The 26,201-nt window shown below is 44.9% G+C and overlaps 2 protein-coding genes and 1 pseudogene across 2 annotated transcripts; 2 read left to right on the top strand and 1 right to left on the bottom strand.

Annotated features, from left to right (window-relative positions):
- LOC139813470 (uncharacterized) lies at window positions 1–26,201 on the top strand (annotated as a pseudogene).
- On the top strand, window positions 6,725–9,660 carry LOC139813573 (uncharacterized). Its single transcript, XM_071779157.1, has one exon. The coding sequence runs from the start codon at window positions 8,399–8,401 to the stop codon at window positions 9,527–9,529; it is 1,131 nt and encodes a 376-aa protein (XP_071635258.1). The 5' UTR covers window positions 6,725–8,398; the 3' UTR covers window positions 9,530–9,660.
- On the bottom strand, window positions 13,658–15,917 carry LOC139813571 (uncharacterized). The gene has a single exon (XM_071779154.1). It carries the CDS (start codon window positions 14,850–14,852, stop codon window positions 13,659–13,661), a length of 1,194 nt encoding a protein of 397 aa, XP_071635255.1. The 5' UTR covers window positions 14,853–15,917; the 3' UTR covers window position 13,658.

A 26,201-nucleotide genomic window follows, 5' to 3' on the forward strand; every position in this document is an offset into this window, starting at 1 on the left:
ATGAACACTCACGGTGCAAACTACTACGTTCCGATTCAGGACGAAACGTGTGAGAAACAGCACAATGAGTAAGTACCGCTAATTTTCGTATATACTTGTGCAAAAAAAAATTTTTATAAACATAATTGTATTTTTTTCAGTTTTGGTAAACCCCGCTACACGCCTCGTGTTTTGGGAAAGAGATTTGCCTTGACATCGACCGCATATAAATTTTTGGATGTTGGAATCAACGCTGGACCTATGTCCTCTGTGGATATACTTATTAAGCGATAACCGAGGCAATCGGATAATTCTGCCTTATGCAACATGGGTGACATTCATCGAAAAACGTGCAGGTATTCAGCGACTCGTGCAGTCGCCGGCACCATCATCGCTAGCGTTTCGAGATTTGGAACTCGTTAAAATATAAGAAGCTATACTGTAATCGCAGAGCGTGCAGTCACACCAGAGGATATTGCGTGCAGGATGAGAAGAAAGACGCCAGTATCTTGATCGAGTAGCAATGCCTTTAATACGTTAATCGGCTATCGAGGTTTTACAAAGGTGTGTGCCGATGGACAAAAGATAATGAAAGAAGTCCGCGCGAATACGGTTTTTAGGACTATAGAAGCAGAGCTACCAACCTATCATTTTTATTACAAATTATTATACTTATTACCGCCTCTTAATTTGAAATAAAACATCAAATTGTACTTTAAACCAAACTCAAATCGCGTCGATGCTTAACGAAAAGGTTTCTTCCGAGTCCTTTTGTCATGATGTTAGCGACTTGCTCGTTCGATGCCTTGTACTCAATTTTTACTTCGTTGTTTATAATTGCCTCGCGAATAAAGTTATATTTAATGTTAATGTGCTTTATTCGCCTATGTTCACGCGGTTCCTCGGCGATTACGATGCATGATTGATTGTCCTCGAATATTGAGATTGGTCCGTTACAATCGATGCCCAGTTCAATCAGAAGTTTTCGGATCCACTTTGCCTCGCAAACTGCCTCGGTTAGCGCCACATATTCAGCCTCGGTTGATGATAGACTGACCGTCTTCTGTTTTCGTGATGACCAACTCACGGTGTTGCCGAATACCTTGAATACATAGCCCGATGTTGACTTTTCATCGTTCTTATCGCCGCTCCAATCTGCATCACTGTAGCCGACCAATGGTTCAACTGCTTCTTGTCTGCGATACAGCAGTCTCAAGTCCGTTGTTCCACGAACATATCTCAAAATGTGTTTCGCATGTGCATAGTGACTTTCGTTGAAACAGCTTTGAAACCTACTGAAGTAGCCAGTTGCAGCACACAAATCAGGTCTTGTGGTGATCGTAGCATATGTCAGACAGCCAATCAATTCTCGATACGGTTGCTTGGAACAGCTATCTGCATCGCCCTTTTCCAAATGCAAGCCCTTTTCCATTGGAGTTGATTTTGGTTTGCAATTCTCCATGTCAAACTTTCTCAATACATTCCTCAGGTATTGAGCTTGACTTAAACCAATTGTTCCGTTCTTGATGTCTTGCTCAATGTGCATGCCAAGGAACTTATCTGCCTTCCGATGTCTGTCATCTCGAATTCTTTTGATAGAAGTCGTTTCACTGTGTTGATCGTATTTATATCCTTGCACAGCAACAAAAGGTCATCCACATACAGCAGAATGTAGCAAGTGACTCCATTTTTCACTCTCACGTACAGGCACGGATCTGATTCGCAGCGTCTGAAACCAATTCGATTCATAAATTCGTCGAACCTTTCGTTCCATACCCTCGAAGCCTGCCTGAGACCATAGAGTGCCTTGAGTAGTTTGCACACTTTAGTTCCATTCGCGAAACCGTCCGGCTGCTGCATATAAATCTCCTCTGATAGTTCGCCATTGAGAAATGCACATTTGACGTCCATCTGATGAATGTGCATATCTATTTCGTTAGCAACTGCAAGCAAGGTTCTGAGAGTTACCAACTTCGCGACTGGAGCATAGGTTTCGTTGTAGTCGTATCCTATTCGCTGTGAGAAACCACGTACCACCAACCGCGCCTTGTATTTGTCGATCTTGCCGTCAGCCCTGCGTTTCAGTTTAAATACCCATTTGTTTGTAATCGCTTTCCGATCCTTGGGTAGATCACACAGTGTCCAGGTTTTGTTTTTAATTAATGATCAATATTTATCTTCAATTGCTTTCTTCCATTCAGGCCAATCGTCTCGCTTTTTCGCTTCTTCAATCGTCAGTGGATCATCTTCAACAAATTGTTCAGCCGATAATGCGTAATGAGCTTCATTCATTTCCCATTCACCATATCTGTCTGGTGCTCGTCGAATTCGCTCGCTTCTTCGTAAAGTAGTCCTATCGCTGTCATCAACGCATTCTTTGTTTGCATCGTGGTTCATCGAAGTGTCGTCAGCATCTTCATATGTTGACTCCAGTTCATCCACCAACTTATTGTCACGAGTCACTTCATTTGGTGTCGTTGCCGCCTTTGCCGCCTCTGAATTTGATATCTCAACTAAATTCATTCGATTTAATATTGATGCTTCGTTGAATGTCACATTTCGTCCTACAACCATTCTGCTCTGCTCTACATCCCAAAGTCGATATGAACCCATTGATGCAGTGTAGCCGAGCATAATGCATTTCGTGGATTTCTTTTCCAACTTATTTTGTTTATTTGCTGGAACGTGATTGTAGCATTCCGATCCAAAGATTCGAAGATGTGACAAATCAGGCTTCTTCTGGAACCTTTCAGCTGGAGTTTTGTTCTTGAATTGTTCTCCAACTGCACTCATCGGTGATCGATTCTTAACATAATTTGCCGTGACAATCGCCTCATTCCAAAACTTCGACTCCAAACCACTCGCCAAAAGCATGGTCGTTGCTTTTTCTTGCAGTGTTCGATTCAGCCGCTCAGCCACCGAATTCATTTCTGGATTATAAGGAACGGTATAAATCATTTGGATACCCTTGCTTTTACAGAAGTGCTTGAACTCGCTCGATGTGTATTCTCCACCGTTGTCAGTTCTCAATTTTGCAATTTTCTTGCCGTGCAACGCTTCAGCCATCGCAACAAACTCCTTAAATTTCTCCAGTGTTTCACTCTTGTGTTGAATGCAGTAAATCATTGAGGCTCTTGAATAATCATCGGTAAAAGTAACAAAATACCTCGAACCATCATATGCAGTCGTTGGCATCGGTCCACATACATCACTATGTATTAGCTCCAAAATGCGGGATGAACGTATGTTCTTATTCTTCGGAAACGATGATCGCGTCTGCTTTCCCATGATGCACGACTCGCAGAATCTCGACTCGGTATCCACGTTTACTTTGCTTATTCCGTCAGCCATTTGATGATCAATCAATCTCTTCATGTCGAATGCGTTCAGGTGACCCAACCTGAAATGCCACAGGCTTTGCGATACTCTATGTACATTGTTCTCTCCTGAAATACCAGCAAAAATATTACTATCGACAAGCAATACAACCTCATATAATCTTCCACTGGCGTGAGCCACAAACTTCGTTTGTCCGTTGATTGATGCATATGCGTAGTCTCCTTCGAAGGCAATGCGATAGCCTTTCTTTGTTAAACTTCGAATCGACATTAAGTTGCATTTCAAATCCTTGACTAGTAAAACGTCTTGAATCGCCTTCACAGATGAATCACCGTCGTGAAAAGTTTTTACTAAGATTTCGCCCTGTTGCTTCGCTACGATGCTCTGATTCCTTTTTGCGACTGAAATCTGTACCTCGTCAATGTCTTCCAACTTGTCGAAATACCGTTTATCATTTACCATATGCTGTGTTGCACCAGAATCCAATACAAATTTTATTTGCATCATATTATCGCTTTGTGCCTTTGTATTCGTGTCGTGATGTGTTCGCTTGTCATCGCACGCATTTGCTTCTTCATCTTTAAATGCACACATCGTTTCTTGCTTTTCCTCCGATGCTTTGTTCGCACTGCTACTATTTTTCTGATCGTTCTTTGAATTGTGATCCTTTTTAGCCTTGCATTTAGCCTTTACATGACCTACTTTACCACAGCCATAACAGGTAAGTCGTTTACTTTTTCCTTTGGTACTCATTGCATGAAATTCATTTGATTTGCTTGAACTGCTTCCGCTATTTCGCTTATTATGCTCGTCCATCAAATGTGTCTTCACGAATTCCAAGGTTAGTTTCTCTTGGTCAATCGTTTCCAGTGCCGTAACTAAATTGTCGTAGCTTTTCGGCAATGTGAGTAATAAGTGCACAACAATGTCTAATTCTTCCATCTTCGCACCGGTTGACTTTAATTCGCGGATCATTGTGTCGAAACGTAGGAAATAATCGGTGATGTTATCGCTTTCGCTATACTTCATCATCAGCAACTGTTTTCGTAGCAATAGCTGGCTTGCAATGCTCTTCCGCTCGAAAATGCTACATAACGTGTCAAACATTTCCTTTGCTGTCCTCTTCTCCTTCACATATTCCAGTTGTCCATCGTGAATCGTTTGCACCAGGATCGAGATACATTTCTTTTCTTCGAGTCTAATTCCACCATGCTCGTTGGGCGATGAATTCGTCAAAATGTCATCCAGACTCTCCTCAATGTATTTCCGTAAACCTCTTTCATCGAGCAGAATACCTACGCAATATTTCCAATTACTAAAATTAGTACCATCAAATTGCGGTATTTTAATAACTGTAGCGTGCTCAGTCATTTTCGCGTATCTCAAGATATAAACTTTCCTTTACTCAATCTCGTAACGCCACGCAATTCCTCACAAGAGAATCCTCGAGGTTAGGTTATCTTCTCTTAACTTGTGTTCAGCTCCTGGGCCCATAACCTAAGAAACTATGCTGTAATCGCAGAGCGTGCAGTCACACCAGAGGATATTGCGTGCAGGATGAGAAAAAAGACGCCAGTATCTTGATCGAGTAGCAATGCCTTTAAGGTGGTCCTTTCGTGAGAACAAGTATTAGATAGGTACCTAAATTTGATATATGTTAAATATACAGTAATAAGGGGCATGTGTACGAAAAATCAAGTAAGGTTACCGACACTTTACAAGAAATAAGTCATTCTAAATGTGCGTTCGCGGAGCGTGCCATTGTCATTCTATCCTTGTTTACATCTAATGAACGAGAAAGATAGAATGATGCAAATCGCCACGTCCGAGGTTTTCAACGAATAATACATGTACTTAGCGATCAGATGAATACATTATTCATGTCTTAAAATATTCCCTGAAGTTTCCGGATTTTGTACATACCTTGAAAATAAGGGATTGCCGAATGTTTTGCTCTGATATATGAGGTTAAATAAGTAGTGGTCCAATCGCATATTGCTTTACTCGTACTGTCATGCCTGACCTTGAAGCCGTGCACTAAGACGGTGCGCGGCCAGCTCCTGAGCCAACCGAGGGTAGTGATTACCCGTCTGACGCCCGAGCAGATAAGGCAAGCAGAGCGACGGGCGACGCCGCAGCCGCGGCGAGTAGCTGAGGGGAGCCGGCGAAGCACGCCATCGCCGGTGGTAAGTCGCCAAATGGTCCAGCACTCTGTGCAATTGGTGGGAGACGCGCGTCTATGGGGCTCTCCCGCCGAACTCGAAACAATCAGGCGCGCTGCCGAAGCATTCGACAGCGCGTATCGGATCGAGATGACCCGTGTCACTGTCACCGACACGGTCACCATTACCGCCTTGCCAACGCAGCCGTGGGAGCAGCCGGAGGAGGAGGAGGACTTTGTCAGTCCATCCAGCGGGGAAGGCGAGTCGGCTGACGAGGGGGAGATCCCCAATTAGATTTTAAGTTACACGAACGTTCCGAGGACGGAGTCAGGGAAACCTGTATATATTTCCTCTTTTTTAATAATAAAATCATTGAGCCCACCCGTCCGGCGTTATAGATTATAAGATATGCGACAGCGGTCGCTGGGCAGCGGCTCATTTAGGACATAGGAATTATCAGTAGTAGGTAAGCTAGGCCGGTTCTACCCCAGGGGCTCCGAGGGGGGGTGAGGGGCGGGGGGGGGAACCGCGGGCGGGGGGGGACCGCGGGCGGGGGGGACCGCGGGGGAGGGGGAAACCGCGTTTTCAGGCGCCGCGGGGGAGGGGGAGGGGGGACCCGCGCGTTTCGGCGCCGCGGGGGAGGGGGGGGACCGCGTGTTTCGGCGTCGCGGGGAAGGGGGAGGGAGAACCGCGTTTTCCGGCGCCGCGGGGAGAGGGGGGTACCGCGTTTTCGGGCGCCGCGGGGTGAGGGGGGGGTACAGCGTTTACGAGCGTCGCGGGGAGAGGGGGGGGTCTTCGTGCACCGCGGGGTGAGGGGGGTACCGCGTTTTCCGGTGCGGCGGGGGCGGGCGGACCGCATTTTCCGGCGGTTTACCGCGTTTTCCAGCGCCGCGAAAGACCGCGTTTCGGGCGCCGCGGGGAAGGGGTCGGTCCGCGTCACACGGCGCGCTCCCGCTCGCGTCATCTCCCCCTCCCTCTCGCGCCCGCGGCCCTGTTCGCGCGCGGTCCCTCCCTCTCGCGCCCGCGGCCCTGTTCGCGCACGGTGTCTCTCTCTGTTCACCTCTTCTTACCTATCCTCTCTCACTTGCATCATCATCATATCTCACTTGCTATCCCCATCATTCGCCTATCTATTCGCGTATTATTTGTCTCCCGCTCGCGGTCATTCCTCTTCGTAGCTCATATTCATGTCCTCTCTCTCAACAGTATCTTAATTCTCGAATAATTCTCATTAATTTATTTAAATAAACCTGAGGACAATATCGCAGCGTAATTCTAATGACATAGAATAGGAGGAACGGTAAACGAAAAGGAAAAATAATTTAAATTTTTTTTTACTATAATATACTTATTTATTTGTCATGTAGCGCATTATACACAATAGTATCTAAAGCGTAGGCTAATAATTCACAATCAATAATTGAATTTTCATCATAAATTTCACGCAAAATATTTGCCGCATTACATCTGTCGATGATACATTTCCGCCGTAAAATAGTTACAAATTGATTAAATTTCATATTTACTTCATGCGTATTTTGATACAGCTTGAAATATTCATGTTTGACACATTGTCCGAGCTCGAATATGAAAAGCATAGTTGACGGTTTCATGTACAAGCTGGTGTTGCACGATGTCAATTTTACTACACTCGCATCGCGCATTTTTACGAGTTCTATAACAGCATCGTGAATCGATAACGAAGAACCGATAGTTGACTCCAAAAGTTGTTCAATATCCATACGTCTTTCGATGAGCGCCGTCCACGTCGCATGGGGTAACACTATCTGATTTCCTCGATTATCGCCAATAAGTATATCCGCAGAGGACATAGGTCCCACGTTGATTCCCACATCCAAATATTTGTAAGCTGTAGATGTCAAGGCAAATCTCCTTCCCAAAATACGTGGCATACAACGGGGTTTATCAAAACTGAAAAAATACAAATAAATAAGCAAAGGTATGTAAACAGTTTATGCACAATTATATACAAAATAACGGTACTTACTCATTATGCTGTTTCGTACACGACTCATTTTCAATCGGAACGTAATAATTCGCACCGTGAGTGTTCATCGTATCTGGAGGCTGTTTGCGACGTACTCGAACCGTATCGAACTCTCGACTGCGCTCTAGAATCCTCGTAGACCATTTATACATACCGAAAACTGCAAATCTTGCAAAAATAGCGCCAATGCACGGCTGCTGCATGGTGACCACCACCACAATCCACATATACGTTAAATGTGATATCTTTGTCAAGAACATTCGCGATGAGATCACCTCATCGGGCATCAAATATGATTTCTTTTCAAGAGCATACGTGTCTCGCGATGATTTCATCGAACACGTGCAAAACTGCAAATTTTGCAATTTCGCATAAGTCAATGGAGCGTTATTGTTTTCAAGAACATGTCGCGACGTGTCTCGCGATGATTTCATCGAACACGTGCAAAACTGCAAATTTTGCAATTTCGCATAAGTCAATGGAGCGTTATTGTTTTCAAGAACATGTCGCGACATGTCTCGCGATGATTTTATCGAACACGTGCAAAACTGCAAAATTTGCAATTTCGCATAATTCGATGGAGCGTTATTGTTTTGAAGAACATGTCGCGACATGTCTCGCGATGATTTCATCGAACACGTGCAAAACTGCAAATAGCGCCGATGTACGGCCGCTGCATTGATACAGATCAAATCACCAAAAGTCAATGGCGCGTTTTCGTGAACGTACGTGTCTCGCAATGATTTCATCGAACACGTGCAAAACTGCAAATTTTGCAAATAGCGCCGATGTATGGCTGCTGAGATGAAATTAGATATGATAAGCAAACGATGCATCATTAGTAGAATATAAAATGACGAATCTGGGGGTACGCTCAATAGTCGAGAACTGGAAGTCGTGAGTGCAACAAATGGCGTTAGCAAGAGGATCGTGCAATAACATGGAGCAAGAGTTGTTGGAGCAATCCACCCTGTTAAATTCGCGGGAAGAATTTACCGCGTGGGAGCAACGATGCGACGAGTTTATCGAATCGTTGGAAGAACAAAGCCGAATTAAACGGCCACGATTATCAATCGATCAGTCATCGATCGGTCTCAAACAGTCATTGATCGCTTGTATCGCAAGACTCGAAGGTTTGAAAGACTCGGTACGTCAACGTTTCGTACATGTAGGTGCGGGATACAGTGCAAGTGAGACAGGACTCAGATGGCGCGAGATAGATACGGCTTTTGAAAGCCGTATATTGACTGGTGCGGTGATAAATTCCAAACACATCGACCCTCGTCAATTTCTTAAAGATGCGGAAGAAATTGTACTCGATCGTGTGCGGAACGTCATGCAACGACATGACAATGTAAAAATTAACACAGTGTTTAATGGTGAATTTGTTGCGGGCGACAAACGCGCGAATAAAAGTATCGCTACGAGAAACTGTGAACTATTTCGTGAGTCCAATCTGCAAGAATGGTACGTGTCGCGCGTTATCGAGCCTACCCTAGCAAAGCTGGAGGAATTCCAGGAACGTGATAGCGGATGGGCGTTGTCGCGTATACTCAATTTAATGGTAAACGCGAACAAATACAACCCATTGCACGCGGGGTGTTTTGTGGAAATACCGCGAGAAATTAAAAAGAAGAAGGCGGTGATAAACGTGCAATCAATGGACAATGCATGTTTCGCATGGTCAGTGACGGCTGCTCTACATCCAGCCGAGAGACATGCAGAACGGGAATCGTCGTATCCACATTACACGTCGGTGCTAGATCTTACAGACATTGAGTTTCCGATGACGTTGAATCAAATTAAACGGTTTGAAAATTACAACAACATCTCCATCAACGTGTACAGCATCGAGAAAAAAAACAAGGAACTTGCAATCCTACCAATACGCGTTACTGACCGAAAGATGGACAGACACGTAAATCTGCTGTACGTGCATAACGACAACGTGGGACATTTTGCGTGGATCAAGAACCTGTCCCGCCTCGTGAGCTCGCAAATCAGTAAAAAAGAGCACAGGAAATACATTTGCGATCGGTAAGTACCTATAGTTCTTTTAATAATATAGAATATTTTGTGTATAAAAAATTTATAATATTTGCGTTTATTTTTTTGCAGATGTTTGCACTACTTCAGCTCCAACGAGAAATTGGCTGCCCACACCGTCGACTGTCAGGAGATGAATGACTGCGCGATCAAGTTACCGAGCGATAACGACAAGTGGTTGGCCTTTAAAAATCACAACAGGAAGGAACGAGTTCCGTTTGTCGTATACGCCGACCTGGAGTGTACCCTGGAGAAGATGGAAGCGGATCCGGAAACGTCCAGGTACACATATCAACATCATCGCGTGTTTAGCATAGGGTACTACGTGCGTTGCTCGTACGACGAGTCGTTATCTATGTATCGGTTTCGTCGCGATAAGGATTGCGTCGCGTGGTTCGCCGAGGAGCTAAGACGTTTAGCTCACGACGTAAAGACCATTTTGTCCACTAATGTACCCATGGCAGATTTCACGCGAGACGAGTGGGAAAAGTTTAACAGCGCAACGCACTGTCACGTGTGCGAAGAACCGTTCGAGCCAGACGACGTGCGAGTACGCGACCATTGTCACCTGACCGGTCGATACAGAGGTCCCGCGCATTCGAATTGTAACTTAAATTATAAAGATTCGCATTGCATACCCATAGTTTTTCACAATTTATCGGGATACGATGCACATTTTATTATAACTGAAATAGCAACAGCATACGAAGGACATGTAGATTTACTCCCGATCACAAAAGAAAAATATATTTCGTTTACAAAAAACGTTCAAAGCACCGAAGATAAAGATAAGAAAACATGCGTCAAATTGCGATTTATCGATTCGTACAAGTTTCTCACCGCTAGTCTCGACAAATTGGCATCTTATCTCAGCAAAGATAAACTGCGAATATTGCAACGCGAATTTTGTGAATTATCCGCAGAAAATTTTAATTTGCTGACACGAAAAGGCGTATTTCCATATGAATACATTGACTGCGTCGAAAAATTGGAGGACTTGTGTTTACCACCGCGCGACTCGTTTTACAGTTCATTGACAGGTGACACCGTATCCGAGAGCGATTACGCGCACGCCGTCGACGTCTGGCAGCGGTTCTCCATTCGAACGCTCGGTGATTACAGCGATTTATATCTCAAGACCGATGTCTTGCTGTTGGCCGATATCTTTGAAAATTTTCGCGATAGTTGCGTCGCGAGTTATGGACTCGATCCGGCGTATTATTATACTCTACCGGGTTTTACGTGGGATGCTATGTTGAAGCATACACACATCAATTTCGAATTGCTCACCGACATTGACATGGTCATGTTTATCGAACGCGGTATACGCGGCGGTTTGAGTCAATGTTCAAACAGATACGCGCTGGCCAACAACAAGTACATGCAGTCGTACGATCCATCGAAACCGTCGTCGTACCTCATGTATTTTGATGTAAATAACTTATACGGCTGGGCAATGAGTCAACCATTGCCATACGCAGATTTTAAATGGGTCGACGACGTAACCGATTTTAATGTTATGGATGTCGCGTTGGATTCCTCGATAGGCTACATTCTCGAAGTTGACTTGGAGTATCCGCAACATCTTCACGACGCGCACACTGACCTACCGTTCTGTCCGACGCGCGATAAACCACCCGGCAAGCGGCAGGACAAGCTCCTCGCAACATTATACGATAAGAAACGTTATGTAATACATTATCGCAACCTGCAGCAGTGTACTCGTCACGGTCTCCGTATATCAAAAATTCACCGTATACTGAAATTCGCGCAATCTCCATGGCTTCGCGATTATATAGACCTCAATACGAAATTTAGAACGTTGGCCAACAATGATTTCGAGAAAAATTTATACAAATTGATGAACAATGCCGTGTTTGGCAAAACCATGGAGAATGTGCGCAATCACGTTGACGTGCGACTCGTGACTCATTGGGAGGGTAGGTACGGCGCGGAGGCTATGATTGCGAAACCAAATTTTCATAGCCGAAGCGTCTTTTCGGAGAATTTAGTAGCAATAGAAATGCGAAAACTCGAGGTGAAATTCGACAAACCAATCTATGTGGGTATGTGCATCCTCGATATATCCAAGACATGTTTGTACGAATTTCATCACGAGTACATGTTACCGTTGTATCGCGACAAGTGTAAAGTCACGTACACCGATACTGACAGTCTCATTTATCACATCGAGTGCGACGATGTGTATGATATCATGAAGCGCCACATTCATAGATTTGACACTAGCGATTACGCGATTGATAATACGTACGGTATCCCACTCGTCAATAAAAAAGTTCCGGGCTTAATGAAAGACGAAAATAACGGTGCGATAATGACCGAATTCGTCGGGCTTAGAGCAAAGATGTACGCCTTGCGAGTGGACGGTAAGAAAGATACGAAAAAGGCTAAAGGTGTTAAGAGTAACGTCGTAGCCAGGTCGATAACGTTCGACGATTACACGCGGTGTCTGCGCGACGAAATTGAAATGACGCGACAGCAAACCTGCATAAGATCCAAAAAACACGAGGTATACACCGTGTCTGAAACAAAAATAGCTCTAAGTCCGTACGATGATAAGCGGTACATTATACCCGGTTCTACCGAAACGCTGCCATGGGGACATTATAAAATACCATTGTAAATATATTGTAAATACTATTGTAAATATATTGTAAATACCGCTGTAAATATATTGTAATTACATTTAGATATTTAGGAAAATAAATGACTCATATGTATATATGTATATTTTTATACTGTAATAAATTTTTACAATACATTATTCTTGTGTATCCATGAATTGTGTGAATTATCAAATCCTAACCACTTTACATAAACCTCATCCCCTCTTTTGCGCAAAACTTTTTCAACGAGATACACGTCGGGATTAGCAACGCGATGTAACTCGTATTCGTAGAAGCCGCCGGCGACGGGTTTTCCGCAGGAATCTTCCAACAGATACGTCACAGGATTAGTTTTCTGCACTTTGACGATTCTAAACACCTCAGTGGTCCAGTTTGGCGTGTATCCTTTTTCGAAGATTGTCTTGAATTTACTCACGCGTACCGAATCGCCCACTTTGAATCGCGCGGGAGCAGCGATCTTTACGTGGCTGTACACCGTTGTTAGGAGCTTGTCGGCGATCGCGGGGGTAACATCGATTGGTCGCATGCCGATAGTTCGATGCTTTCGCGCGTTGTAATCCGATACGAGACCTGGCAGCGAGTCGATCCATTTGTAATTTCCATTGCGCGTAAACATTTTCCACATGCCGTTCTTGAGCGTGCGATTGAATCGTTCGACGACCGATGCCTTCATTACGGAATATGTCGAATAGTGATTGATATTATGTTTCTTCAAGAGTTTCTGCACGTTTGCGTTGTAAAATTCTTTTCCCTTGTCAGTCTGCAGATTTTTCGGGCATCTTCCGCCGTCTCGAATTATTTTCGCGATCGCTGCAGTAACCTCGGGTCCGCTCTTGGCCTTGAGCGGTACGGCCCATGCGTGCTTGCTCAGCACGTCGATAACGGTGAGTATGTAGTGGTAGCCTCTGTTAAATCGCGTGTATGGGCGCATCTCGACCACATCCGCCTGCCACAGGTCATCGTATCCGCGCACTATGACGCGTCTTCGAGAAAAATTTCTTCTCGCAGGAGCGTGTAATTCTTCCACAAGCCTCCGTTTCTCAGTTGATTGCTTCTTACCAGCCATGACGCGCAACTGACGCAGATATCAGATGTACGTTCTTATCTATTCGCGATGATTCGCAATTACATCATGAATCATCTTTTGAAGTTCGTTTAGGGTAATTTGCACGTTATTCTGGAATGCGACCATCTTTCTCTCCATTTCATCCTGTCGATCTTTCAAAATTTGCACGCTCTGCTGCACGTAACGTTTATTGGCTGCATCGCCATCATCTACAGGCGGCGCTATCCGTCGAATCTTGCGCGATTTCGCGTCAAAGTCGGTGGCGACCATGCAAAGAGCGTTATCGCGCACGTAATTTCTGATTAATCCTCTCCATTGATAGTACGGTTCCGCACCGCCTCTTCCGAGCGATATACCAAACTTGTTGATCGGCATTTCGATGTTGATTGAATGACTCGCTGTCGCGCCACTTAATTTATAATAAGTCCAGCCTCACGAAGTTCCTCGATAATCGACAGGATTTCGTTATCGTGACCGGTGTGACCCGCTAGGCGCGAAGCTTCGAGCAATCTGAGACGATCTACAAGCTCGTTGGGATCGTCCCAATGAACATAATCGATCTTGTTGTCGTTTAATGTCATGGCACGCGGTATACCTTTTCCAGCTTTTTTACCCGAAATCGACGATGCAATTATATGGTCGATCTTGTTGCCTGTCATGGCACGCGGTATACCTTTTCCAGCTTTTTTACCCGAAATCAACGGCCCGATTATATGTGTGTACTTGTATCCCCCGTTGCCCTTTATTTGAGCGTGAGCATCATAATTGCGTTTATGAGCACTCGTCATCAACAGAATGCTCTTGTATGTTTGCATATCGTCCTCTGTGTAGATATCATGATCGGGATATTTCTTAAAGATTAATTCGAAAAGACCGCGTGTGCCATTGTATCGTATGCCGTCGATAATTATCTTGTCCGCGTAGTTCACGTCAAAACGTTTATTACCGAGCATCATTCCATCGTTGGTGAATTTAACACCATACGCGATGTCCATACCGCTTTCTTGATCGCCGCTCAGAACTGCCCCGACATACTTTTGGCTCAATGGACCCAATTCATCTCGCAACGTTTCTTGACCCTCAGGTGTTTGCAACTGCTGTCGAACGGACGTCACGAGTGGGTCATTCGTGGTTTCGAAAACATCTTCGTTTGCGAGCACTGTGGGTTGTACGGAAGGTGCAGAGGTTATCGGTGGTTCATTCAATGGACCTTTCGATCGTTTCGGTTTACGCGGTTTAAAAATTTTTGTTATTTCGCTCAAATTAGATGGCACATTTATCGATCGTTTCAACGTAACCGGAGTTGAAGCCATTACAGAGTCGTTAAACGAGGCGTTTGGTCGTTGTCGTTTGAGCTTCGGCTCTTCGTCTTCCCACGCCGTTTCATTCTCAATCTTTGACACGTCAGATTCTTTGCCAGCAACGGTGTTTTCGGCAATCTGCCTTAGAGGCTCGATGATGGGCTTAAAGTGTCTCTCCAACGCGATATCTTCCTCCACTTTACCAGTTTTCAAGGCGTGATATTTTTTGCGAATCGAATTGCTCGTTTTCACAATTTGATTTGCTATCCTCTCGCGCTCTCTAATCTCCTCGCTGCTGTCCATGTTGCGCCAACGTTGTTCAATCGACGCGTCGACAACAACTAACCACGTTTCGGTATCGCAAAGTCGTTAAATCCTTTTCTGTATCGACCATTCGAAATCGCGCTGTCCTTGTCTATCACCACGAATCCGTACTTTTGTTGCCAACACGTATGACACAATTTACTGAAATCATCGTAAGACATATCTGTGTTTACGTGATCGTTGTATATGTGTTTCAGATTGGTACCATCCTGTTTAAACAGAATCAATAAATTCGCGTTGTCGCGTATAAGATGCTTCGGTATCTTCGCATACGTCTGACAAAGATAGAAAGAGTCAACGTCCGCGTGCCGACCCATTGCAAAGTATTCTCTTATCGTATCCTGCTTGTCGCACGCCACGTCATCAAAGATAAAAATAGAATTCGGGAGCGCCTCGCTCGGCGGAATGACGTCACTGTTATTCGAGAACGTAAAGTAGCCAATCTCTTCTATCGGTGTTAGTATATTCTCCAAATATCGATATTTCGATTGTTGCAACGATTTCGAGTATACATACACGTTCTCGAAACGTACACCGTGCGGACTTTCCAGCAAGCTTATCAAGACGTTTGTTTTGCCGCAATTCGACGGACCGCAGATGATACCGCGTATAGAAATCGGTAGCATGCCTCCATGTTTGCGTACCTCTTTCGTTAACGGCATCCTATCGTCAAAGTTTGTCACTTTGATCGTCCGCGATTGTCGTACGAACCGCATTTTACCTCCCCTCCACAACGAATGAATAACAATATCGAGAAAACTGGCCTATTTATAGAGACGCGTGGAGCTGAGATGCTCAGTCTTTAAAATGTTTTTGCTCGTGTCGGATAACAGCGATATTTACGATTTAACCGCCGAGCAGTTAAAGTATATACCAAAGGTCATTCTACTGCGACAGTTTTATAATCACATAGATTATTTGTGGGATAAGCTTCCCGAACATATCAAGGCAGATTCGGAGGTTCAGCAATATCGGCGCTGTTTAATACATTATAATTTGCCGTGTCAGCAAACGCACATCGACGGTCCGCCGCCGTTGATAAAAAACTGCGGCGAATGCCGCCGAAGATAGGTCGAGGTCTGCTGAATCGTGCGATAAACGCGCTTCCGATTGAATTACATATCCCCGGCTATCAATTTTGCGGACCGGGAACTCGTTTAGAAACACGATTGGCAAGAGGTGATCGGGGTATTAATCCATTGGACGCGGCGTGTCGCGAGCACGACATAGCCTACTCGCGTAGCAACGATCTCGCAGAACGACACGTGGCAGACAATATACTCGCCGCGGAAGCGCGAAAACGTGTCACCGCGAACGATTCGACTCTCGGAGAGAGAGCTGCGGCTACAGCCGTTTGGGCGGCCATGAAGGCTAAAACGAAACTCGGTATGGGTTTGAAAACGAAGAAAAAGAAGAAGACCAAGCGAATACTTCCGGTAGCGAAACGCGGCGGTATCCTACCGATCCTGCCGTTATTAGGGGTTCTTGGCTCGTTGGTCGGCGGAGCGGCGGGAGTCGCAAAGGCCGTGAATGATAACAAAGCCGCGCGACGTCAGCTGGAAGAGATGCAACGTCACAATCGCGCCATGGAAGGTCACGGACTTTATCTCGCTCCGTACAAACGCGGACAGGGAGTCTCGAGAAAAAAAAAAACGTCGAAGAGACGCTAAAAATCCCCAAGGGTGTAACTACCAATGTACAACTGCAACAATTGGCAAAACGTATGCGCATTCCATATTTTAGAGGTATTTTCATGCGCGACTCGTTACCGATCGGCGGTATACGTCGAAACGAGAGCGGTATCGTGAATTTGGATAATACTGAGGGACCGGGTACTCACTGGGTGGCGTACGCGAAGAGGGGAGATCGTGCCATATATTTCGACAGTTTTGGCAATCTTCGACCACCGAGAGAATTGACGCAGTATCTAGAGAACAATGTAATAGAGTACAATCGCACACCTTATCAGCGATACGATCAGAGCAATTGCGGACAACTGTGTCTGCGTTTTCTACAGTCGGTTGACAATCAATTTAAAGACCGGCGTTACGCTGTTTAATCTCAGTATTCATTCAAACATGTCACTGACATTTACGCTCACCGGCAAGAGCAGCATCCTCGCGGTAAGCTACTTTCCCGCCGTGGATTTGAGCGATGGCGATTACGAGCTCGGTCTAACAGATTTTGAAACCTATCACACGATACCGAATGTAAATTCGTCGAACAATAAATTCTACTATGACGACGACGACAAGGAGATTACCATTCCCGAAGGATCGTATGAACTGAGTGATATAGACATGTATCTGAAACGCGCTCTTTTATGGGACCAATCCAATAATGTCTCGACAAACGAAGATGAACCGCACCCATTGATTATTATTCATGCTAATAACAATACGATGAAGAGCGAGATCAAGTGCGCTTATCGGATAAATTTCACAAAACCGAACAACATTGGATCGCTGCTGGGATTTTCAGCGAATCGCGTGCTGGAGCCGCGACAATTGCACGAATCGGATGTTCCGCTAAATATCATCAACGTAAACATCATTCGCATAGAGTGTAATGTGACCGCGGGTGCGTACAGCAACGACAAATACGTGCACACGATACACGAGTTTTCACCGAGCGTGCCACCAGGATATAAGATATCGGAAACGCCGGCACAGATCATTTACCTTCCGATCATCGTACGGAGCATTTCGGACTTGACGCTTCGCGTCGTGGATCAGGCCGGTCGATTGATTGATTTTCGCGGAGAAGAGATCACCGTTAGACTGCATGTACGAAGACGACAGCGATAACGTGAGATGCTCGTACTGAACGAAGCTGAGCAGGTGCAACAGACGAGAAACAAAAAGACAATCCGATCGCCAAAGAAGAAACTCACTGCGTCGAACATTGAATTTTTGAAATCATTGGGTTTTGTCGTACGAAATGGCTAATATCTTAAACATTGGAGGTGAACCGATCTTTGACGATAGCGTCGTCAAGATTGAGACACACACGTACAATCCGTACGCCAACACAACGTTTGGACATAACGATGAGATAAGAATACCCATACAACAGCAGGATTTATACACGTTGCCGTGCGAGAGCTTTCTCTACGTTGAAGGACGATTGGTAATAAAGAGAAAAAATGACGAGTCTGTGACAACGCTTGCGAATAATTGCGTGGCGTTCATGTTTGATGAAATTCGATACGAGCTCAACGGTGTGGAGATTGATCGCAACAGAAACGTTGGCATAACCAGTACCATCAAGAACTACGTATCGCTATCGTATAATGATTCTCAACTCATGCGGAATGCTGGCTGGGACGTTACATCGAGCATACCGGAAGGATACTTCAACTTTTGCGTACCGCTCAAGTTGTTGCTGGGCTTTTGCGAAGATTACAAACGCGTGGTTGTTAACGCTCGTCACGAATTAATTTTGATACGAGCGCGTAGCGATAACAATTGCATTGTAGGAAATCCTGCGACGGAGCCGGAAATCGAATTGTTTAAAATACAGTGGCGAATGCCTCACGTTACGTTAAACGAGGTTAATAAGCTTTCTATGTTACGGGCCTTGGAAAGCGGGCGATATCTTAGTGTCAGTTTCCGTTCGTGGGATCTGTATGAGTATCCCATGTTGCAGAGCACGACCAAGCATTCGTGGGCCGTCAAAACGGCGACTCAGCTGGAGAAGCCGCGGTACGTTATCTTTGCGCTGCAGACCGGCCGCAAGAATATCATGTCTCAAAATGTTAGCGTATTCGATGACTGTAATTTGACCAACGTGAAACTTTATCTAAACTCCGAATTTTATCCGTACGATGACATGAATCTGGATTTTGGTAAAAATCGATACGCCGTTCTTTTCGATATGTATGCGCGTTTTCGTAAAACTTATTACGGATACGATTCCTTCGATACGCTTTGCAGCTTGTATACATTCCTGATGGAAGGACCTTTTGTTGTCATCGATTGCTCGCGACAAAACGAATCTGTCAAGAGCGCCACCGTGGATGTGCGAATAGAATTTGATTGTAAAGAAAATGTACCTGCAAATACTACCGCCTATTGTCTCATCTTGCATGATCGCGTAATCGAATACTGCCCGCTGTCTAATGTAGTGCGCAAACTCATGTAAATTGCAATATCAGCAGATATTGCGATATAAGATACACTGATGTACCGCGATAAGATACAGATTGCTCCGTCGTTTCGTCATGATCGTACCGACGTTTGTCGATCTGCAGGGATTCACCGTCGGGATGAAATTTGTCGTGAAAGAGGTGGCGGTTCTGAGAAACGGAACCGTTTTGGCGCATTACATTTTTACATGTCCCATGCCATGGAGTCTCCTCACGAAATCCGACAGATCATGCGCTTCCTGGTTGATTGCGAATCACCATGAACTACGATGGGAGGACGGAAACGTGCCCTACAGCATGGCGAAACATCTAATTACATCGGCTGTACTTGGAGAGGGCGACGAGACGTCGACTCTTGTGTACGTCAAGGGATGCCAGAAACGAGAATGGCTGGTGGATCTGCTTGAGAATAAAGCGAGAAAACATCTAAAAATTGAGACTTTGGATGCAGATTACGAAGATATCGAATCTTTAAATAATCTAGATGTTACTAATACTATAAGATGTGAAAAACATGTTAAGAATTGCGCATTACAAAATGTATTAAAAATATTTAAATGGTGGTCGCGACACCAGAAAAAATTATGATTTTTTTTAAATAAACTATATATGTATATATAAATGTTTTATTTCCTTTTCCTACATACTTTGTGGTATAATATAGATGTTTTAGCTGTTCAAGAGCTGTTTTTTTAGTTGTTTTTAGTTGTTTGATGGCTCTTTTTAGCTGTTTCATAGCGGTTCAATAGCGATTCAATAGCAGTTATACAGATCGCAGTTATACTGATAGCTGTTTTAGTTGTTTTATAGCTGTTTTTAGCTGTTTGATAGCTGTTTTTAGCTGTTTTTAGCTGTTTTATAGCAGTTCAATAGCTGTTTTTAGCTGTTTCATAGCAGTTCAATAGCTGTTTGATAGCTGTTTTTAGCTGTTTCATAGCAGTTCAATAGCTGTTTTAGCTGTTTTTAGTTGTTTGATAGCTGTTCAAGAGCTGTTTGATAGCTGTTTTTAGCTGTTTCATAGCGGTTCAAGAGCTGTTTGGTAGCTGTTTTTAGCTGTTTCATGGCTGTTCAAAAGCTGTTTGATAGCTGTTTTTAGCTGTTTTATAGCGGTTCAAGAGCTGTTTGATAGCTGTTTGATAGCTGTTTTTAGCTGTTTTTAGCTGTTTCATAGCGGTTCAAGAGCTGTTTGATAGCTGTCTTTAGCTGTTTAAAAGAAGTTTGATGGCGGTTCAATAGCGGTTATACAGATCGCAGTTATACTGATAGCTGTTTTAGTTGTTTGATAGCTGTTCAATAGCAGTATTACAGATCAAATCACCAAAAGTCAATGGCGCGTTTTCGTGAACGTACGTGTCTCGCGGTGACTTCATCGCACACGTGCAAAACTGCAAATTTTGCATTTTTCGGACAAATAATACGCGAATAGATAGGCGAATGATGGGGATAGCAAGTGAGATATGATGATGATGCAAGTGAGAGAGGATAGGTAAGAAGAGGTGAACAGAGAGAGACACCGTGCGCGAACAGGGCCGCGGGCGCGAGAGGGAGGGACCGCGCGCGAACAGGGCCGCGGGCGCGAGAGGGAGGGGGAGATGACGCGAGCGGGAGCGCGCCGTGTGACGCGGACCGACCCCTTCCCCGCGGCGCCCGAAACGCGGTCTTTCGCGGCGCTGGAAAACGCGGTAAACCGCCGGATAATGCGGTCCGCCCGCCCCCGCCGCACCGGAAAACGCGGTACCCCCCTCACCCCGCGGTGCACGAAGACCCCCCTCCTCTTCCCGCGACGCTCGTAAACGCTGTACCCCCCCCCCCTCACCCCGCGGCGCCCGAAAACGCGGTCCCCCCCCTCTCCCCGCGGCGCCGGAAAACGCGGTTCCCCCCCCCCCCCCGCGACGGCGAAACACGCGGTCCCCCCCCCTCCCCCGCGGCGCCGAAACGCGCGGGTCCCCCCTCCCCCTCCCCCGCGGCGCCTGAAAACGCGGTTTCCCCTCCCCCGCGGTCCCCCCCCGCCCGCGGTCCCCCCCGCCCGCGGTTCCCCCCCCCCCCGCCCCTCACCCCCCCTCGGAGCCCCTGGGGTAGAACCGGCCTAGCTTACCTACTATCAGTTTTCGCGATCCACATATTTCTTTTAGTTCTTTCGGCACGAGATGCCTGGCCCGACCATGGGTTTCATTTAATTTTGACAGGTGCGTGGATCCGCAATAGCACCAGGACAATGTTTGGTCGAGCCACACACAATCTTCAACGCGCGAACACGTAAAACAGGTAACGCGCGCGTCAGGCGAACGAGAGTCGAGATGCCGACTCCTAGTATCCTCAAAAGGGGATCCTGCGAAAACCAACGCGATCCGACCGCGCAAACATGGGGTTTGCCGGACAACCGGCAAAGTACACTAATGGAGCGACGTAGCGCCAAACGGCTGAAACTGCTGGCAGAGGAAGGCTTCACCGACCTCTGGAAACAATCGCGAGCACGATCCGATCGCGCGAACCCCAGGTTTGCCGGACACGTCACGAAAAGGCGAGCGCGTCGACGCAGCGCCAAAAGGCTGAAACTGCCGCCAGAGGAAGGCTTCACCAACCTCCGGAAACTATCGCGAACGCGATCCGCCCGCGCAAACACCCGGTTTGCCGGACAGGGGGCAATATCGCGAACAGAGCGTCGTGGCGTCACGACACGGAATCTGCACGCTTAGGGGGTGCGAACAAACCCCAGGGACCGAACGCGAACGCGATCTGACCGCGCAAACACCCGGTTTGCCGGACAGATACGATATCTTGAACCGAGCGTCGGACAGGACTGAAATTGAATATGCGCACTCAGGAAAGGTCGATAGGGCATATGAGCCAATCGCGAGCGCGATCTGACCGCGCAAACACCCGGTTTGCCGGACAGATATTAGAGATTCGAACTGCGTCCTCGAGGACACCTGGTACACCCGAGAGACGAATCGCGATCAAAATCCGACCATCCTAACAGGGGGTTGCCCGGACAGTCCGGACAACTGGTCTTTCTAGACGTCGGCTACAGGAAGTAGGGCCGAAATACGGTTGCTAAGGGTCAACAGAGTAGGCAGATAGGTCGCCGCCATTGGCGGACGTTTAAAACGCGACCTGGACGTCTTCTCCAGGAAGTCGACGCGGAATCGAGATCGGGGACGTCCGAGAGACCTTGCGCACAGGTCGGCGCCGTCCAAAGTTCAAAATTGTAAAAGTTGAATTGTTGCTACCCGGAAGTTAAAAGAGCGCGACGCAAATAGTGTACTAGCGTTGGAAATTTCCATCGCGAACATCTGGCGCACACCTGGTGTGCCGAAACGCGTAAACACCTATTGTAACGGCGTAGTATGGAAATTTCCAGAGAGGAGAAAGCGGCCGAGACCCCATGGAAGGGGAAAAACCTCGGTGGTAAGGAGCCCGAGAGAGCAACGTTTCTCGAGGCAGTCTCTCGTGGGCGCTCGTACGATAGCAATCTCGCGCGTATTATACCGGCGTATCGTTGAGAATATTCGCGAACGCGAAACGGAATACGATTAATCAAGCCTACCGCAGTGTCCGAAACAAACGGGAACGCCCGCCAACAGCGTTACGTGACGCCGATACGAAAGGCGTACGGGTTTTTGTGTACCTGAATCGCGAAATCGCACTTTGCGAGACGTGCGACCGCCATCTTGTGTGGCAATCGTTAATTGTGAACCACCAACATTGTGCAACAAGAGTTAACAATAAAAGCAATAATTATTTGCAAAAAATCCAGACGAAAATATCAATTACTTACCCATAACTTACCTGAACAAGCGGCTGTCCGGCCATCTTGGTGATAGCGTGGTCCGATCTTCAAGGTCATCACAGATTCTTCTTCAGGGAAGGCCATTGATGAGGAAACCGTGGCGGAAACCTAAAAAAAAGCGATATTAGTTGTAGTTACGCGGACAGTTCTCATACTTACCTGGTTGTCCGGCTATCTCCCAGACGCGTTGATCCTGGACATCGGTGAGCAGCGGTGATCCACGACATCGGCGATTGTGATGAAGCATCCGTCGACGAAACCTGAAAATAAAAGAGAATTAGTAGCGTTTTACTTATATTAATGTCGGGACTTAGCCGATCAAGCGGTTGTCCGGCTATCATGGTTCCACGGATGAGGTAGATGAATGATCGATAGTGGAGGTGACTGGCAGAGCATCCCAGAGGAGGCAACCGTGGTGGGAATCTGAAAAGTGAAAGGGTTAAGGAGATATTACCTGATCAAGCCGCTGTCCGGATGACAGGCATCCCTGACTGGCCGATCGAGGTCATACCTAGCGGTATCCAGAGCTCAGGCGATGCTTACTGAGCAGTTGTGGCGGGATTGAAAAAATAAAATTGTTTAAACAAATTGTTCACATTTTGGCTGATTTTCATTACGAATACCTACCTTCTCGGTACATAAAGGTTAAACCGAGTGGCGACCGATGACTAATAGGACAAAATTGCGTACCCCGTGGCCCGATTATGTATCGTTCGGTCACAACCTAATCTAAATCGAGTCCAACCGCACTACTATTGTGATATTTTTTTAATTAGTAAATAATTAAATACAATTAAATCGTGCGTGTAAAATCATATTATATTATTATAATTATTGGGATGTTGTGTAATGTTTGTCAATATGTTGTTTTCAATTACCTCATGACGGACTGTTACTTGACTAGCTGGGTCCGCGAAAGGACCACCTTAATACGTTAATCGGCTATCGAGGTTTTACAAAGGTGTGTGCCGATGGACAAAAGATAATGAAAGAAGTCCGCGCGAATACGGTTTTTAGGACTATAGAAGCAGAGCTACCAACCTATCATTTTTATTACAAATTACTATTGTTTGCACAAGCTCGCGCACAAGCCTGAACTCTAGAATTAGATGAGGAAGGGACAAATCATAAGAATCCGTTTATTGAGAGAGAGATTGCGTTTAATAGATTTAAGTAATTTGAAATGACTCGAATGGGCAGAACTAAACAAAGAATACCAACATTTGTTGCATAGGAGAAGGGAAACTGCCCGAAAACCTTCCCAGTATTCGTGAACAAGTTATTACATAGATTATAGAACATATAATGAGAATACAATAAATGCTTAAAACACACAAAAGAAATAAGTCAATAATTATTATAGTACAGTCCTTTCCTGGTGTTGATAATGAAATAAAAGTTGAATTCACTGAAGCCTTGCCTTGATATAAAATCATGTTAATTATAAAGGAAATATTTATGGTACGGAATCTCAGAGTTTCTATTGACTTAGTCAAAATAAAACCGATCACTTAATATAAAGAAAGGACTGTTCAACAAGTAAAGCAAATCAATCAGAATATAAGTTCAGTTCATACATAATTGAAATAGTTATTGAATCAATGTATCAATCTTTGAGTTCTGAATATCAATTACTTTCATTGGCCTTTTACAATTTACCATATATTAAAATTGATTCTAGAACAAATTATTCTCTTTCAGCAAAATCATGTATTCAATACAAAAGGGATAAAGTATAAGCATTTCTCAATATATTATTCATAGGCCTTATAGTTTGGATCGACACATTAATTCATATTCGCATAAACGAAATATTTGATCAGTCAGAATTCGCAAAATACTTAGTAGAACAATTATCAAATTAATGAGAAATCATTCTTATAGAAACGCACGTAAATGAATAATATGTAGTTTGATAATAACGCAAGAGACGATTTATATGTTTTGCACGGAACGCAGTTTCATTGAATACTTATTCAAAGTGAATGTAAAGAATGTTCGCAAAATAACATAATACACAATAAGAAAAATTGTCTGATCAATGAGAAAGAAACAATCGAACAAATAAGTAATAAAGTCTTTCTTTTACTTTTCACGAAAATGGTTGCAACCGTACGATTAATGATTTTACTTTATACTGAGCTAAATATTATAATTTGACTCGAATTTAATTGTGCACAAACCTGAGATAAGAGAGGATGTTTTCCTCTCAACGCGAAACTTAATATATCTACTCAGACTAGCAAGGATAACCACCAGATGAGCTTAGGATCCTTTGATCAGGATCCTCATTGTAACGTTAGATGAAATTCTAACGTCCCTCCTCAGAATTATGAGATAATTGGTTACCTTGTGAGAAAAACCAGATGAAAACTTAGAGCTAGTCTTACAGACCGCGCAAGAGATAAATTTCCTCTCGATGTATAAGTAGCTGCTCGTATTCAGCCTGAGCAGGATTCCTCGAACGTTCTTGAAAATGGCTTCCTTCCTTCAGCCTTCGAAACGGGTCGTGATTCCTTTAGAAAGGGCTCTCTCGAACGTTGCAGCAAATGGCTGCCTTCCTTCGTTCCACGTGCCGGCGTGGCTCGCCGGGCCGGATATCCCTGGATTCCACTCGGTGACGATCGCAGTATAATGTATATCTCGTTGAGTAAAATATTTAAAGTAATCAATCACAATACGAAACACGTAGAGATAATTTAACAACTTAATGACTCGATATTAAAAGTATGACGCAATTCTATCGAACTTAGCAACGATGCACGATGTGTCGCGCTCGAAATCTGGACAACGAAATTTAGATAATAACACACGATGTATCGCGCTCGATGTCTGCGAAACGAATGCTCGTTCGGCCGGGCTGCGCGCCCCTCCTAACATGCTCAAGCATGCGCGGTAAACACGTGCCTCGCCGTCTGGGACGCAACGTTGTCGGCGCCGTTCGCGCGCTTTTTCCGAGAACTACGTAGAATGCGCGGCAACCTATTGTATTACAATCAACACTGATGGCCGCCAAAAAAGAATAACACAATCTCTCTCTCTCTTTCTCTTTCAACTTTAAACAACTATACTTATTAAAATACGCGACGCAGATATTGTAAAATTGACATCGTACGACACCAGCTTGTACATGAAACCGTCAACCGTACTCTTCCTGTTTGAACTAGAACATTGCGTTGAAAATGTGTATTTTCGACTATGTCAAAATGTTCATGGCGTAAGTGAAAAATTCAAACAGTTTGTAACAATTTTACGCCAAAATTGGATCATCGATAAATGTAATGCCGTTAAAATCTTGCGTGAATTTTATGATAAAAATTCGATTATTGATTGCGAATTATTAGCCTACGCTTTAGATACTATTGTGTATATTGCGCTACATGAGAAATAA

Source organism: Temnothorax longispinosus, chromosome 5 (genome assembly GCF_030848805.1).
Source record: "Temnothorax longispinosus isolate EJ_2023e chromosome 5, Tlon_JGU_v1, whole genome shotgun sequence".
Classification (NCBI taxonomy): domain Eukaryota; kingdom Metazoa; phylum Arthropoda; class Insecta; order Hymenoptera; family Formicidae; genus Temnothorax; species Temnothorax longispinosus.